Below are 15,897 nucleotides of genomic sequence, written 5' to 3'. Positions count from 1 at the left end.
TCCTCCGCGCCCTCTTGTCTGTCACGTGAGGGGCGGTTCGCTGACGGGCGGTTCGCTGACCGGCGGTTCGCTGACGGGCTTTTTGCTGCACCCAGTTCCACTTCTAGTGGAAGTTTGAGCATCTGGGAAAGAAGAAAGGAGGAAAGAAAAGGTTCGTGCGGGAGGCCATCTCTGCGGGTGGGTTACTAGGCCGAGGAGTTGAAGGGGCGCTGTTACCCGAGGCCCTGATTCGTTAGGCCTCGCAAGAGACGTGCTCTCTCAATTTGAGGATGAGGCATTCTGCCACCATTCTCGAACTCTACCCAACTTCCTTTCTTTCCCTCAGCTTCTGAGATTTGAGAACTCAGAAGCTTTGTCACCTATGAGGAGACCAAAAAAAAAAAAAAAAGGGTAATGTATCCGTTGCCTCGTAAAGTACACAGATAGTTCCTGAACTATCCGCCCCTTAGCTGTGGAGGACTGAGAAATCACTTGTACCGCCCTGCCATTCCGTGAGGGGTGGAAGGCGTTCCTGAAAAGCGCAATGATGCTGCTCAAAAATACTCTGTCTTGGGCTTCCCTGGTGGTGCAGTGGTTGAGAGTCCGCCTGCCATTGCAGAGGACACGGTTCGTGCCTCGGTCCGGGAAGATCCCACATGCCGCGGAGCGGCTGGGCCCGTGAGCCATGGCCGCGGAGCCTGCGCGTCCAGAGCCTGTGCTCCGCGACGGGAGAGGCCACGACAGTGAGAGGCCCGCGTACCGCAAAAAAAAAAAAAAGTACTCTGTCCTTAACCGCAGCCTAATCACTGTGGTGTAAGCCTAGAGGACGGGCCCCTGAATGAATACTGGTTTTTTTTTTCTTTTTTTTTTAACACCTTTATTGGAGTATAATTGCTTTACAGTGGTGTGTTAGGAATACTGTTTTAAGATCTCAAAACTTAGCGTTGAGCCACCGCAGTGCACTCTATACATAACCGAAGCAGAAAAAAATGAGCCTGAACCTACCGGTTTTCCCATCATAACAAAACAGCATCAAGTTTGTGAGGCAAGGTCTTAAAGCGAGTGTCAAGTTTAAAAGGCTTGAAATTAGAGTTTGGTCTCTAACCACATTAGAATTGAACTAGAAATAACAAAAAGCCAGAAAATCCACAAATGTTTGGAAGGTGAGCAACATAATTCTAAACCTCTATGTCAAAGAATATTTCAGTGGGAATTTTTATATAGTTTGAACTAAAGGATAATGAAGATACAACATAGAATTAATGGGATGCAGTGAGCAGTGTTAAGAGGGAGATCTGTAGCATTAAATGCATGTATTTGAAAAGAAGAAAGGTTTAAAATCTGCAATCTGTGTTCGCCTCGGGAAGTTAAAAGCATATTTAGCATGTGGAGGGGAGCAGGGGTTACATGGGAATTCTGTACTTGCTATGAACCTAAAACTGCTCTGAAAAATAAAGTCTATTTAAAAAATAAAAAGCGCTCACATATATGGTCAAATGATCTTTGACAAAGGTGCAATGATGACTCAATGGGGAAAGGACAGCTTCTTTAACAAATGGTTTTGGGAAAACTGGGTATCTATGTGCAAAAGAATGAATTTGGACCATTATCTTATACCATATACAAAAATTAACTCAAAATGGATTAAAGACTTAAACATCAGACCTAAAACTATAAAACTCCTAGAAGAAAACATAGGGGAAAATCTTCAGGTCATTGCTCTTGGTAATGATTTCTTGTTTATGACACCAAAAGCACAGGCAACAAAAGCAAAGATAGACAAATGGGGCTACATCAAACTTAAAAACTTCCATTGCAGGAGGCACAGGGAACTAAGAGTCCCACATGCCCCACTGTGCGGCCAAAAATAAAAAATAAAAAAAAGTTTGTGCATCAAAGGACACAGCAGAGTGAAAAGGCAGCCTATGGAATGCAGAAAATATTTGCAAATCATATATGTGATAAGATACCCAGAATATCTAAAGAACTCTTACAAAACAAAAAAATCAAACTGATTAAACAGTCCAACAAGCACATGGAAAGATACTCAGCATCACTAATCATCAGAGAACTGCACGTCAAAACCACAAGATGTCGACTCACACTCATTAGGATGGTTAATATTTGGAAAAAAGAAAATAACAAGTGTAGGTGAAGATGTGGAGAAATCAGAACCCTTATGCACCGTTGGTGAGATTGCAAAATGGTACAGCCCCTGTGGAAAGCAGTATGGAGGTTCTTCAAAAAAGTGAGAATGGGACTACCACATGATATAGCAATCCCAGTTCTGGGTGAATATCCAAAAGAATTGAGAGTAGGGTCTCAAAGAGGTATTTGCATACTCACGTTCACAGCACATATGAACGTTCCTGTTCATTCATAATAGTCAAGAGATAGAAGCAACACAAATGTTCACGGACAGATGAATTTTAATCTTTAAAAGGAGGAAAATCCTCTCATATGCTACAACATAGATGAAACTTGAGGACATTATGCTAAGTGAAATAAACCAGTCACAGGACTTCCTTGGTGGCCCAGAGGTTAGGACTCCACACTTCCACTGCAGGAGGCACGAGTTTGATACCTGGTCAGGGAAAAAAGATCCTGCATGCCTCATGGCGGAGCCAAAAAAAGAGAAATAAACCAGTCACAAAAAGAAAAAATTCTATATGATTCTACATATATGAATTACCTAAAGTAGTCAAATTCATAAAACAGAAAATAGGATACCGGTTACTAGAGGTTTGAGGGGAGGAGAAAGGGGAGTTGCTGAAACAGAGTTTCAGATTGCAAGATGAAAACCTTCTGGAGGTCTGTTTTACAGCACTGTGAAAATAGTTAACACTGCTGAGCTGTATACTTAAAAATTGTTAAAATGGTATATTTTATGTGTTTTGTTACCCCCCACACACAAAGCAAATTAAACTCTAAGAAAGTAGAAGGAAGGAAAACAAAAAAATCCTAAAGTTTATAAAGCAGAAATTTCTGTGAAAACAGTGATCTGTGGATTAGCCCTACACTATGGTTAAATGTGCTTTTTTGTGTACGTGGGACAACATCTTTATACATGTTTTAAAGTTTATCTTTATTATTGCTGATGCTCAGGTCAGCATCATAATGTATAGATAAAATATATAAAAATAAGAAATCACTATGTTCTTTACGTGAAACTAATACTGTAAGTCAGTATTCAATAAACAGGAAAAAGTGGAAATACTTTTCCATTTTTCATTAGGATGTTTGTCTTCTTATTATTGAGTTTATTAATATTTTGGATACAAGTCCTGTATCATATATTAACTGCAAATATTTTTCCCAGTGTGTAGCTTCACTATTTATTCTCTTAATAATGTTTTTGGATGACCTGAGAATTTTGGCTTTTACATTTAGGCATGTGATTCATCTTGATTTAAATTTTGCAAATAATGTGAGGTAAGATTTGAGGGCTTATTTTTGTCCACATGGTTCCAGCACCATTTGTTGAAAATAATTTCCTTTCCGCATTAAATTGCTTTGGTGCCTTTGTCAAAAATCTATTGACTATATAATTATGGATTTATTTCTGGACTTTTAATTCTGTCTCATTGATCTGTTTGTCTATCTTTATACAAACCACATTGTCATGATTACTGTAGATTTATAGTAAGCCTTGAAAGTAAGGAAGTGTAGTTACTCCAAATTAGTTCTTTTTCAAGAATGTTTTGGTTCTAAGATTTTTGTGTTTCCATATAAATTTTTGAATTGTTAATCCACTTTTTTTTAAGCTGCTGTGATCTTTATTGGAATTGATTGAGCTCTATTTGAGGAAAATTGACATCTTAACAATACTGAGCTTTGCAATCCATGAACATGGTATATTTCTCTATTTATTAAGGTCTTTTTAAATTTCTCTCAGCAATGCTTTGTAATTTTCAGTGTAGAAAGCTTACACATGCTTTATTCCTAAGCATTTATATTTTTAATAATATTGTAAATGGAATTTTAAAATTTCATTTTCCAATTGTTCAATGCTTGAGTGTGTGTGTGTGTGTGAGAGAGAGAGAGAGAGAGAGAGATTGCCTTTCTATGTTGACTTTATAACTTACAACCTTGTTAAATTTCTTTGATAATGTCCTCCCTTCTCTTTTCTCTCCTCTTTTCCTGAGTCTTCTATTAGTCATATTGGGGCTTCCTGATTGATTTTGTCATTTTCTTACTTTTTCTTTCCTATTTTCCATCTACTTGTCTTTTGGTTCTCCTTTCTAGGTGATTTTCCCTGATTTTATGTTACAGCTCTTAGAACTTTTTTTTATTACTGTGTTATGGTAAACAGCTTCTAAGATGCTCTCCAATGATCCATATCTCTGTGTACTCCCTTCTCAAATTCTATCAAGGTTGGTCTGTATGACCAACAGAGTAAGGTGGAAGTGATGATGTATGACTTATAAGCTTGCTTCTGACTTGCTCTTTTCTGGATCAATTACTCTGAGAGAAGTCAGCAGCCATGTCATGTAATCCAATGGAGAGGCCCATATAATGAGCTGAGGCCTCCTGTAAACAGCCAGCACTAACTTGCCAGCCAGGTGTTTGAGCCATCTTAGAAAGGTGACCCTCCCACCCCAGTCAAGTCTTCAGATGACTGCAGCCCCAGCTAACATTCTAACTGCAATCTTATGAGGGACCCCCCCACAACCACCTAGGTAATCCACTTCCAAATTTCGGATCCACAGAAACTATGAAATAATACATGTTATTTTTTAAAATTTATTTTATTGCAATATAGTTAATTTACAAGTTGTGTTCATTTCTGCTGTACAGCAAAGTGATTTAGTTATGCATATATGTATATTCTTTTCATATTTTTTCCCATTATGGTTTATTACAGGATATTAAATATAGTTCCCTGTGCTATACAGTAGGACCTTGTTGTTTATCCATTCTATACATAATAATTTGCATCTGCTAATCCCAAACTCCCAGTCCATCCCTCCCCTACCCCCAACCTTGACAACCACAGTCTGTTCTCTATATCTGTGAGTCTCTTTCTGTTTCATAGATAAGTTCATTTGTGTCATATTTTAAATTTGATATATAAGTGATATCATATGATATTTGTCTTTCTCTGTCTGACTTACTTAGTATGATAATCTCTAGGTCCATCCATGTTGCTGCAAATGGCATTATTTCATTCTTTTTTTAATGGCTGAGTAATAGTCCATTTATATATGTACCACATCTTTTTTATCCATTCCTCTGTCGATGGACATTTAGGTTATTTCCATGTCTTGGCTATTGTGAATAGTGCTGCTATGAACATAGGGGTGCATGTATCTTTTGGAATTATAGTTTTTTCTGGATATAAGCCCAGGAATGGGATTGCTGGATCATATGGCAACTCTATTTGAAATAATACATGTTTATTCTTGTTTTAAGCCACTAAGTTTTTTTTTTTTTTTTTAACATCTTTATTGGGGTATAATTGCTTTACAATGGTGTGTTAGTTTCTGATTTATAACAAAGTGAATCAGCTATACATATACATGTGCTCCCATGTGTCTTCCCTCTTGCGTCTCCCTCCCTCCCACTCTCCCCCTCCCACCCCTCCAGGCTGTCCCAAAGCCCCGAGCTTATATCCCTGTGCCTTGCGGCTGCTTCCCCCTAAGCCACTAAGTTTTGAGGTAATTTATCACACAGCAATAGATAACCATTAGATGCTATTATATTTTTGATTTCCAAGAGCTCTTTCTTATTCTCTGACAGTCCCATTTTAATATCATGTTGTCCTTGTGAAGATAAAGAAACAAAACATCCAGTAATCAACATATAAACATCTAAAAATGTAGATTTGTGCATAAATCACTGATGTAATTTCCTTTATATCAAATCACGTATCAAGTGGCTGAATGATCCATGATAGTAAAGTCTCTAGTTCCTGTGTACCAATGATAAATAATTACTATTCCATTATAAGGTGAGAACATAACTAATAAGACTGTAGTCCACAAATAATCATTGATTTAGTGCAGTGGTTCTCAGAGGGGCAATGGGCATTTGGCAATGTCTGGAGACACTTTTGATTGTCAAGTCTGGGTGAGTGCTACTAAGATCAGAAATGCTGCTAAGCATCCTACAATGCACAGGACAGCCCCTTACAACAAAGAAATATCCTGTCCAAAATGTCAATAATGACAAGGCTGAGAAACCCTGGTTTAGTATAAACCTAAGAAGACAAACAGAATTCTGAAAGATCAATCGTATTAATATTTTAAGCAGTGATTTGAGTGGTAAAACAGACTACGTGCTGAGGGAATGGAGACAAAAAGCTTCTGCAAAATCAATCATCCCTTCCTCTTTGCTGCCTTAGCATTTTGTTTATAGCTATTGTAAATTGGAAAAAAAATCTATAATGTAATGTATTACAATTATTTATTTGTTTCCCCCCCTACATCGTGAGTAGTCTTAACTGTTTATTCCTGGTGTCTTGGTCCTTAGTAGGTTTTTGTTGATTGTATAATATGAGAAAAAGTGACTGTGAGTTAGAGAGGTACAAAAAGTACAAATTGAAAGAAGCCCAACCCCTTCCCTTCCCTCAAACTCTATAATTATGGCAAATGATTGATTGATAAATAGAGCCCAAAAGGTAAAAGAGTAAGAATGAGAAAGAACATGGGTTATATACTATTTCCCCTATGTGCCTAAGAATATTTACTTCTATCTATCTACCTTCCTTTGTGCCAGGCAAGACTAACATATTACATTCACTCTCACTTGATCCCTGTTAAGGCTCTAAGCTCAAGCACAAAGGCTGTCTGGTATGTCTTTGTTCTCCTTTGTATCTTCAATGCCTAGCACAGTACCTGGCCATGCCAGGAATCTTTAAAACAATCTTATGAAGTAGCTATAACACACGTTCATGATTACAATTTTTTAGGGACTTTGAGCTAATCGTATCACATGTATTGCCTCATTTAATCTTTACCACAACACTATGGGCAAATATTGTTAACCTATAGTACAGATAACGATAACAGCTTGTAAGTTTATTCATCACTCAATGACATTGTTCTAAGCACTTTACATACATTAATTTATTTAATCTCAACAAACCTATAAGGTAGTCACTATCATCATCTTCATTTTAAAGAGGAGGAAACTGAGGTACAGAGAGGTTAAATGAGTTAACTCATCTGATGTTACCTAGTTAGTAAGTGACAGCTTTGAACCCAGGTGATCTGGCTTCAGAGACCACACAATTAACCCCTTCACAACGTTGCCCTCCATAGACAATATTAGCAAAATTAAGTAACTTGCCTTAAGTTACAAAGCTAATAAAGAGTGAAATTGGTATTTAAGCCAGGACTTTGAAATTCTAAAGCTCGTACTTTTTTTAATTAGTCTAATTACCTCTCTAAAAATAGAAATATTCTACATTTTCTTTGTGGCAAGTTTAAGATCTTTCTTAGTAAAAAAAAGTGTCATTTTTTGATAAAAATCAGCCTAGACTATCTACCCCTTCTTCAAATGTGTAAAACTTATCACTTAACTAGAAAATGCAAAATAGTATGTATATTTTTCTAAACCATGCCTTCTTTTTTCTGCTATGTATTTTTTGGGACCCAAAAGATAGGTCTCATGACAGTAATGTCCTACTGGGCATAAAAACTCACAAAGTTCCTGTTAAATAATCACAGATAGATTTATTAATGGAAAGATTAGGGTATAACTTAACAACTATCACCAGAAGTAAAATGCTGTAAAGATAATTCCTATGAGTTGTGTCCTATGAGACGCAAACCCATAGAGGAAATTTATCAGGGAGTGGCCTTCGGATCAATGCCTGTGGAGGATTGGAAGGAAGCAGGGTTAGACAGGAATAAACTGAGCTGCAATGGAATCACGATATGGTGTCTTTGCGTGACACCATAGAGAGTTCTGAAGCAGTTGTCCCTTCAGAGTTGTCCCAAGTGGAGCATGAGGTCTGAACCTTTATACCCCCACATACATGAGTCTTTGGCTGTGAGCTGTCCTGGGAAAGGAGCATGACCTTAGATGATGTGGCTTCTTCATCTAAGTTGTAGCTATCAGCCAACCTTCCCAGTAGCTGGAGGAATAAGTCCTCCAGTTCTAAAGGGGGAATCTGGGCAACACAGTACAGCACAGCATCCATAACAGTCCACCTTTGTGCCTCTTAGATCCATTTGCTTCATATACATTCTGGAAGCAGCTTTTTCAGGACACTGGAGGGTTCTTAGGGAAAACTTATGAGGGGAGGGTCAGTGGAATGAACTGCAGCTGCTTCTGCTGCAACTGGTAGCAAGATATAATCAGAACTCATCAAATTCCTCCTTTGTTATCAATGTAGTTTTCTCTCATCCGTAGCTAACACCACTACTGGTCTAGATGGCTTAGTTGGAGGATTGACCCAGATCTTCAACCATGAGGATCTGAGCCCCTGGTTACCATGCATTTCTCGGGCCTAACTGCTAACTTTATCTATTTACCATCAAAACTAGGTAAGGAAGTACTAAGAGAAGCCTCAGTAGGTCACCTGGATTTCAAAGATAGTCCTCCCTGTCCCCATTGTGTAGCAACAGCCCTCTCTCCTCCTGATGATCAGGTCCATTTCCCCCACCTAGATGATTACTTCTTATTGACTGTTCATCCCTTGGCACTAAGGGCTTAAAGTGCCTGAATGATGAGAACCATAGCTTAAAGTTCAATAGGATTCTTACTGTGTCCCCTGGTGGAAACATTTCCCCAAGGGTACCATAACATCTAAATCTGCAGAACACAATTGTAGGGATAGGAAGCACAAATTCCCCAAGTAGGCTTGATGTTAAGTGTGTCCTAGCCTACTTCCACTCATTGGTTCCTGGACCCATATATTCTCCACGTATTAAGGGCACAGTAGAATACAGAAGTTACTGATTTAGCATGTATACTGCATCCTGGCAGTTGGTGTGCCAACCTCGGTGTATCATATCCAAGCTTGTACCTCAGCTGTGCCTTCGATAAACCCTTCTATCATTCTGTCATGTTGGTGGCATCTAGGGTCAACAGTGGATCCCGTCGTCACATGCCACTGCTGAATCTCCTTGCTATAAAGTGGGTCCTTTGGTCTGATGCAATGTTATATACGAAGTTATGTTGGTGGATCAAATATTCTGTAAGCCCTTAGATATTGATGTTGCTGGAGGCCCCGTGGGTAGGAAAGACAAATACATACCTAGAATACATGTCTATTCCTGTTAGAACAAATCTCTGGCCCATCCAGAATGGAAGGGGCCTAATATAGTCAACCTGCCACCAAAGTCTCCTTGAAGAATGGTGCCATATCGGTGGCACAGCAGTGAGCTCTGTTGCTAGCATATGGGACATTTGGCAACATCAGTAGCTAAAGTAGTCTTGGCCAGTGGGCCAAGTTGCATAGTTTCCCTCTCTGCCATTATGGCTACTCCTCCATTAGTTCATTGTGCTCTCATTAGGGTAGCCCATGACAGAGGCTGACTAATACCTGCCAGTCATTTAATCTACCTGGTTGTTAGTGCCTCTTCTGTACTGGATGCTTTCTGATTGGCATTGGCATTTGACCCAAAGATTTTCACACTTTGCATCTTCTCTCATTGGTCCATTCATGTGCCTTTACCCCAGACTTCTTACTCCCCAGTCTTGCGATATTTTCTATATTAGGCCCCTTATCAACTTACCAAAACATTTACCACTACCCATGGAACTGTGTATATCCTAACCTTGGGCTCCTTCTCTTTCTACACAGGGTAAATGACCAGGTTCGCCACCTGAAGCTCTGCTCATTGGATTTCCTCTCACAGCTATTTTCAAGGCTACCCCTAATTGGCACTTCAGTGCACCTGCCATCCATTTTTGACTTGAACCTATATAAGAGGCCAATTCACCTATGAACCCAGCTTGATCTTATTCCTGCTTTGTCAGTCATAAAGAACACTCTCTACCCCCACCATATGGCCATAGTTTTTAGCTGAGGGGGAGATGTCAGTTCATCAGTGGCACATGACATGGGGGTCTGGATGCAGGCTCATGATCCATCGATACAGTGGACCACTGTGATATTCTGTGAGATGTCCAGTTAGTCCAAGTGTCTTCAGATTATATTATGGCAGAGGGCAGAAGATTTAACATAGCCCTGAGAATAGACTAAATGTATACTGTTATCCGTTCCAAGAGAACATAACCTGTTTCTGATTCTCCTTTTTTTTTTTTTTTTTTTTTTTTGGTACGCGGGCCTCTCACTGCTGTGGCCTCTCCCGTTGCGGAGCACAGGCTCCAGACGCGCAGGCCCAGCGGCCAGGGCTCACGGGCCCAGCCGCTCCGCGGCACGTGGGATCCTCCCGGACCGGAGCACGAACCCATGTCCCCTGCATCTGCAGGCGGACTCTCAACCACTGCGCCACCAGGGAAGCCCTGATTCTCCTTTTTGATAGGGATGGAAATGAAAGCATTTTCCAGCTTAATGCCTGCCTACCACATACCTGAAGCTGTGTAACTCTGCTCCAGCAAAAGTACTATATCTGGCATAGCTGCTGCAAGTACAACTACTACTTCGTTGAATTTGTGATACTCTACTGTCACCCCCCAGAATCCATCTGGTTTTTGCAAGATCCAGACTGGTCAATTAAATGGAGATACACTGGGGACTAGTATCCCTGCATTCTTCAGGTTTTTAAAGGTACTACTAATCTCTGACATTCCCCCCAGGATGAAATGTTTTTGATTTGTTGACAGATGGCGGCGGGTAGCTTTAGAAGTCTCCACCTGGTCTTCCCCATTGCAATAGCTCCTATCACACAGGTCAAGAAATCAATGTGGTGTTGTGCTACCAATTATGTCCATTCTAATTACACATTTAGGGACTGGAAAAATGACCACTGTGAGCTGGGTCAAGATTCCATTTAATACCTGATCACCTAATGCCCCACTAACAGGGAGGCCATGATGATGCTTTGGATCTCCATGTATCAAAGTTAATTAGACCCTGTAACTGATTGTCTTTGAAATGTCTGAATACTCTCCTTTCCCCAGGTTATAGTACCTGAGTTAATGGCCATCAGTCCCTTTGGGTAAACATTAGAGGAATCAGTGCTGTATATACTTGCCATGGTGTCACAGGGTCTTATTCCAGAGTACCTAACCTCTCTTTTAGTCAGTGGGTTCCAGGTCTGAAAACTGGCTCAGGTAAGGATACTGGAGCCAACTGTTTGATTAAAGGGTTGCAACTTTCAGTCCCACCCCTGACCTCCAGGCAAGGGAGATGGGAGAGGGGCTGGAGATTAAGTTCAATTACCAGTGGCCAATGATTTAATCAATCATACCTATGTAATGAAGACTTCAAAAAACCCACAAAGGACAGGGTTTAGAGAGCTTCTAGGTTGGGGAACCAGAAGCTTCCATGTGCCACCGTGCCAGGCCCCAAACTCCAAGAGGACAGAGACTCCTTTGTTCAGGACCTCACCTTGTGTATCGCTTCATCTAGCTGGATTTACACCCTTTTATAATAAATTGGTGATCAGGTAAGTGAAATGTTTCTCTGAGTTCTGAGAATTGCTCTAGCAAATTAACTGAACCTGAAGAGGTGGTCATTGGAAGCTCCAATGTACAGCCAGTCGATCAGAAGCACAGGTAACAACCTAGGTTTGCGATTGGCATCTGAAGTGGAGGGAAGCCTTGTGGCACTGAGCCTCTAACCTGTAGAATCTGATGCTAGCTCCAGGTAGATAGTTTCAGAATTGAATTGTAGGACACCCAGCTGGTGTCAGAAACTTTCTGGTTGGTGTGGGGAAATTCCTCACCCCTACCCTGCCAACCCCACCCCTCCAACACACAATGGAATTGGGTGCAGAACTGTTACTAACTATCTTACTCTGAAGATGCCACTCTATAACTTTGCCCTGCATTCCATTCTGACCTTCCTCATTATGATAATTGTACCACCTGGCTTCTGATGGCTGAACACCTCCACCTGTCCTCTATTATTTTGGGATTTTCCCCCCACAATCATTCCCATTGCTATTTGTGAACCCAATTCTGAAACAACATTCTACCATCACCTCTGCCCTTTAGAGGAGAGCTACCACTGATAGCTCAGAGATGCTGCCCCTCTTACCAGCATATTCTTCATTGCTTTGGCCTTCCTTTGGAACAAAGTCATTTGGTAGGTTTTTAGGGCTTACACAAACTGTCCATTCTAGCATGCTAACTTCCTTAAACTTTTTGACCCCTTTTCCACTGCCTACCATAGTAGTTCTAGCATTTTTACTTAAGAGGAGCTGTCACTTTTTCCAAGCTTCTAAGAGCCATTCTAGAAGCATGTCAACACCTTCTCCCGGAGTTCTTGCCAGGGTGATAAAACCTTTATCCCAGAAGAGTACTTCTGTTGCAGGAATGGGAACCCCTTCCAGGGCCCGAGAGTGGGCTCTTGTCTAACACTCAGAAGTGAATTGTCTGAGGAGATACGCATGCTGACAAAGCAAGAGACTTTATTGGGAAGGGGCACCCAGGCAGAGAGCAGCAGGGTAAGGGAACCCAGGAGAACTGCTCTGCCACGCGGCCCATAGTCTCAGGGGTATTGGGGTTAGTTTCCAGGTTGTCTCTGGCCAATCATTCTGACTCAGGGTCCTTCATGGTGGTGTGCACATTGCTCAGCCAAGATGGGTTCCAGCAAGAAGGATACTGGGACATATGGACTGGCGTCACCTCTCTCCTTTGGCCTTTCCCGAATTCTTCCAGTCAATGGTAGCTTGTCAGTGGTAAGGTCCTTCCTTACCAGGACGTCCTGTTGTAAGATAACTCATGCAAGTGGTTACTCTCATGCCTGGCCAGGGCAGGTTGTTTTGGTCAGTGGTTCCCCTAACACTTCCATATTGATAAACACTTCCTTATCCAACTTTGTTTTTCCTCCATCCCTTGATCTAGCACTCTTAGAGTTAAGGCACATAGACACTTTCTAGGCTTCTGAGGTGCATGTCAGCTAAGCTCTGCAGAAACCTTCACCTTTCCTCCTTAGCAGCCCCAACACTTTCCTGTTGGTTTATATTGTAACTTTAGTTATGGATCTGGTGGCTAGGTGGGGTGGCAAGGCAGACCTTGAGGGAGTGTGCATGTGGTCTTAAAGGTCAGAGGCTTCTTAATCATCTTCAAGCCAGAGGAAAGCATTAATTCTTAAGGAATGGGCCTCTTCTATAGATTCAGAGGGTTTGAGGAAGTCTGGGGATTCGAATTCTGAATCTATCAACCCAGATACATTTCTACTCAGAGGTCTTCATTTCTGAGGGTCCAGTATTTTCCCAGTCAGGGCCCTGATGTTGTATAACAGACTTGGCTAACTTGGCAACTTAACATTCTTGAACTCTGCTATTCTTCTGATTATATCCTGGGCCTGAGCCTCAGCTTTTCCTGCCCTTCCACTGCAGAAGAGAGTTTCTTAATATGCTGCTGAGGAGGTCCATTAGTTTTCACATTTAGTCTTTAATTAATCATCCTTGGTGTTTCATTAATTGCCTTCAGCAAGAGCCATCCAGTGTCATTGTCTCTATAATTACTACTTCCCCATATTTCTCAGATGCCTCATATACCGCACCCTGGTGCACTTCCTTCCACTGGTACACCATCCCAGTTCATCATCAGTGAAAGTTTGAACGATTGCAGTGCTCTCTTGTGGTTGTTCTGCATCTACAGCCAGTGATGGGGTCCTCATTGCCAGCCAGACAGTAGGTGATCCAGCTCCAAAATCCCATTTTAGCATCTGCTTTCTACCCATCCTGGCACCAACTTTCACAGGTTGGATTCCCCACAGAGCAAACTCTGAGATGAAAACTAGTGTGCAGAAAGTTCCTAAGGGAGCTCTCTCGGGGGGAATGGAAGGAAGCAAGACTAAGTAAAGGAAGAAACTGAGCTGCAAAACAGTCCCAACAAAGCCTCAGATGACTCCTCAGGGAGCTCTGAATCTGTGATTGCCCTGCTGAATTGTTCCAAGTTCAGGGGAGGGGTCTGGCACTCATATGCTCACATCAACCAGGCATTGGGTGCAGGCTGCCATGGGAAGAGGTGTGCCCTTGGACAAGGTGTCTCTCTTCCACAGAGGTTAATTTGAATAAGTCCTCAGTTCTGAAGAGGGGATCTAGATGGTACAGAACAGGATCCATGACAATGATGCTGACAGACTTTTCAGAATTAAGGGGAACAGAGATGAGTATAGTATAGCCTTAAAGAAGAGGAATTGTTTGGACAAGAGTAACCCTCTCTGTAGCATGATTGTTTTCTTCATCTGCTAGTTAACAGGATTTGATTCCAGTTACAAAATTTGGTCTCACTGTAAAATAACTTTACAGATATTTTGTTGATGAGAATCTAGAAACATTTGAACAAATAATTACTTCATGAACAAGAGAGCCCAGACAGCTTGACCCTTTGATTATACTTCTGCTTTAATAGAGTAATGTTTGAAAATACGTAGATATCCAGGGAAAAAAGTAAAGCAGTATGAGGTATTGAGAGCACAATTGTGCTTTAATCTGGGTGTTAAGTTTCTAATTGTGACAGCAATCACACTTCTAAGCAAACGCTGTCCACTAGCTCTGCAAACACCTCCAGTGGTACCATTAAAGCAGTTAACTTCACACTGTAAAACATGTCAAATACCCACTCTGTACATTCACTGTATGTTTCATCTGTGTTTTTTCACAAAAAGAGAGGCATATCTAGATTTCATAATCAGAGTCAGCTTCCTGAAGATTTAGATATGAAATAATGCCTGTCAATTTGTTTCTCAAACTAAATGTTTTAAGAACAGTATAATTTATTCTTTAAAGCAATTTTATACATATGTGGAGTCTAGTTAACTTCATAGTGATGTTGTTGAATACAATACAAAACAAATGCAGGTATTTTCCAGGACATTAGGATAGAAAAAGGAGGCTTTAAGAATTCATGAGAAAAAAAAGATAATAAAACTTAAACTTCCTTTTCAGATGTTTTAAATTTTATATAAAGCCTTTTGTCCTCAAATTAATCATTTAACCATGGTACACAAATACATTGCCTGGTGTCAAGCTGGGAAACCCTCTCTTTTATATAGTAAAATCCTCTTCTGGTCCATTCTGACCCAAGTCCTGGTTGTCTGAGGGCAAATTTCTCTCCAGAGACCTAAAGTTGTAATAAAAAGCATCGTTTTCTTCTAGTGGTTGGTATTCCTGTTCGATTTCACGTAGGAAGCCACTTCCAGAGCCACTTCCAGAGCCTGATCCCGAAAAGTCCTCAGAAAGAGGGAAGACATCATTCAAGTTCCTGGATTTCATCATTCTGAAGCATGACAGAAAAGTGGAAAAGAAACATTAAAGTTTGAGACATGAAAAGATAATCATAATAAATTTTTTTAAGATATGAAAGTAAATGTAGCCACTCCGTTGCTCAAATTTTAAGTTAAAAGTTTCCCAAAAAAAAAAAAAAAAAAAAAAAGTTTCCCAGTTATTTAATGTTTTAAAACAAAAAATAAGTCAGACCTTTCCACATATTTACAATTCTTACTGTATCTAACTCGTTGCCTTTATCAGCTTCACATCTACTCATTGCAGATGCATATAAAAATGCTAATTTTCTTATCACTAACATAGCAATCCTATGTTTAGAATTTACTTAAGGGGTCATTTATTTTTTACAGAAAAGATCCCATTTTTACACTTTCTCCCACTGAAGAAAGGACACACAAGTAAATTAGACTAGATATATATTTTTCCTATTTTAAAAATTCTGCAAAATCTCTAATAACTTCACAGGGCTTCAACAAAGCTCACACTTAAGAAATTCTTTGCAACAAGTCAAGCATTATATTTGCCAGCATGTTAACATTCAATCTCCTCCCTGCAAATAAGTGCATTCATTCAACTGGGTTCAGTGGGGTAGTTTGAA

General features: G+C 40.3%; 1 protein-coding gene and 1 long non-coding RNA gene across 2 annotated transcripts in view; one reads left to right on the top strand and one right to left on the bottom strand.

Annotated features, from left to right (window-relative positions):
* Window positions 1-47: 47 nt before the first annotated feature.
* On the top strand, window positions 48-15,291 carry LOC116741247. The gene is made up of 2 exons (XR_004346084.1): window positions 48-151; window positions 10,419-15,291. It is a non-coding gene; the product is annotated as an uncharacterized LOC116741247 (long non-coding RNA).
* The window catches only part of SRGN (serglycin), a 16,843-nt gene continuing 15,342 nt past the window's right edge, over window positions 14,397-15,897 (bottom strand). The window contains exon 3 of the mRNA XM_032607438.1: window positions 14,397-15,291. Within this exon, the coding sequence (XP_032463329.1) occupies window positions 15,060-15,291 (232 nt within the window). The 3' untranslated portion in view covers window positions 14,397-15,059. The remainder of the gene's footprint in view (window positions 15,292-15,897) is intronic.

Source organism: Phocoena sinus, chromosome 16 (assembly GCF_008692025.1).
Source record: "Phocoena sinus isolate mPhoSin1 chromosome 16, mPhoSin1.pri, whole genome shotgun sequence".
Classification (NCBI taxonomy): Eukaryota; Metazoa; Chordata; class Mammalia; order Artiodactyla; family Phocoenidae; genus Phocoena; species Phocoena sinus.
This window is presented reverse-complemented; position numbering and strand designations above follow the sequence as displayed.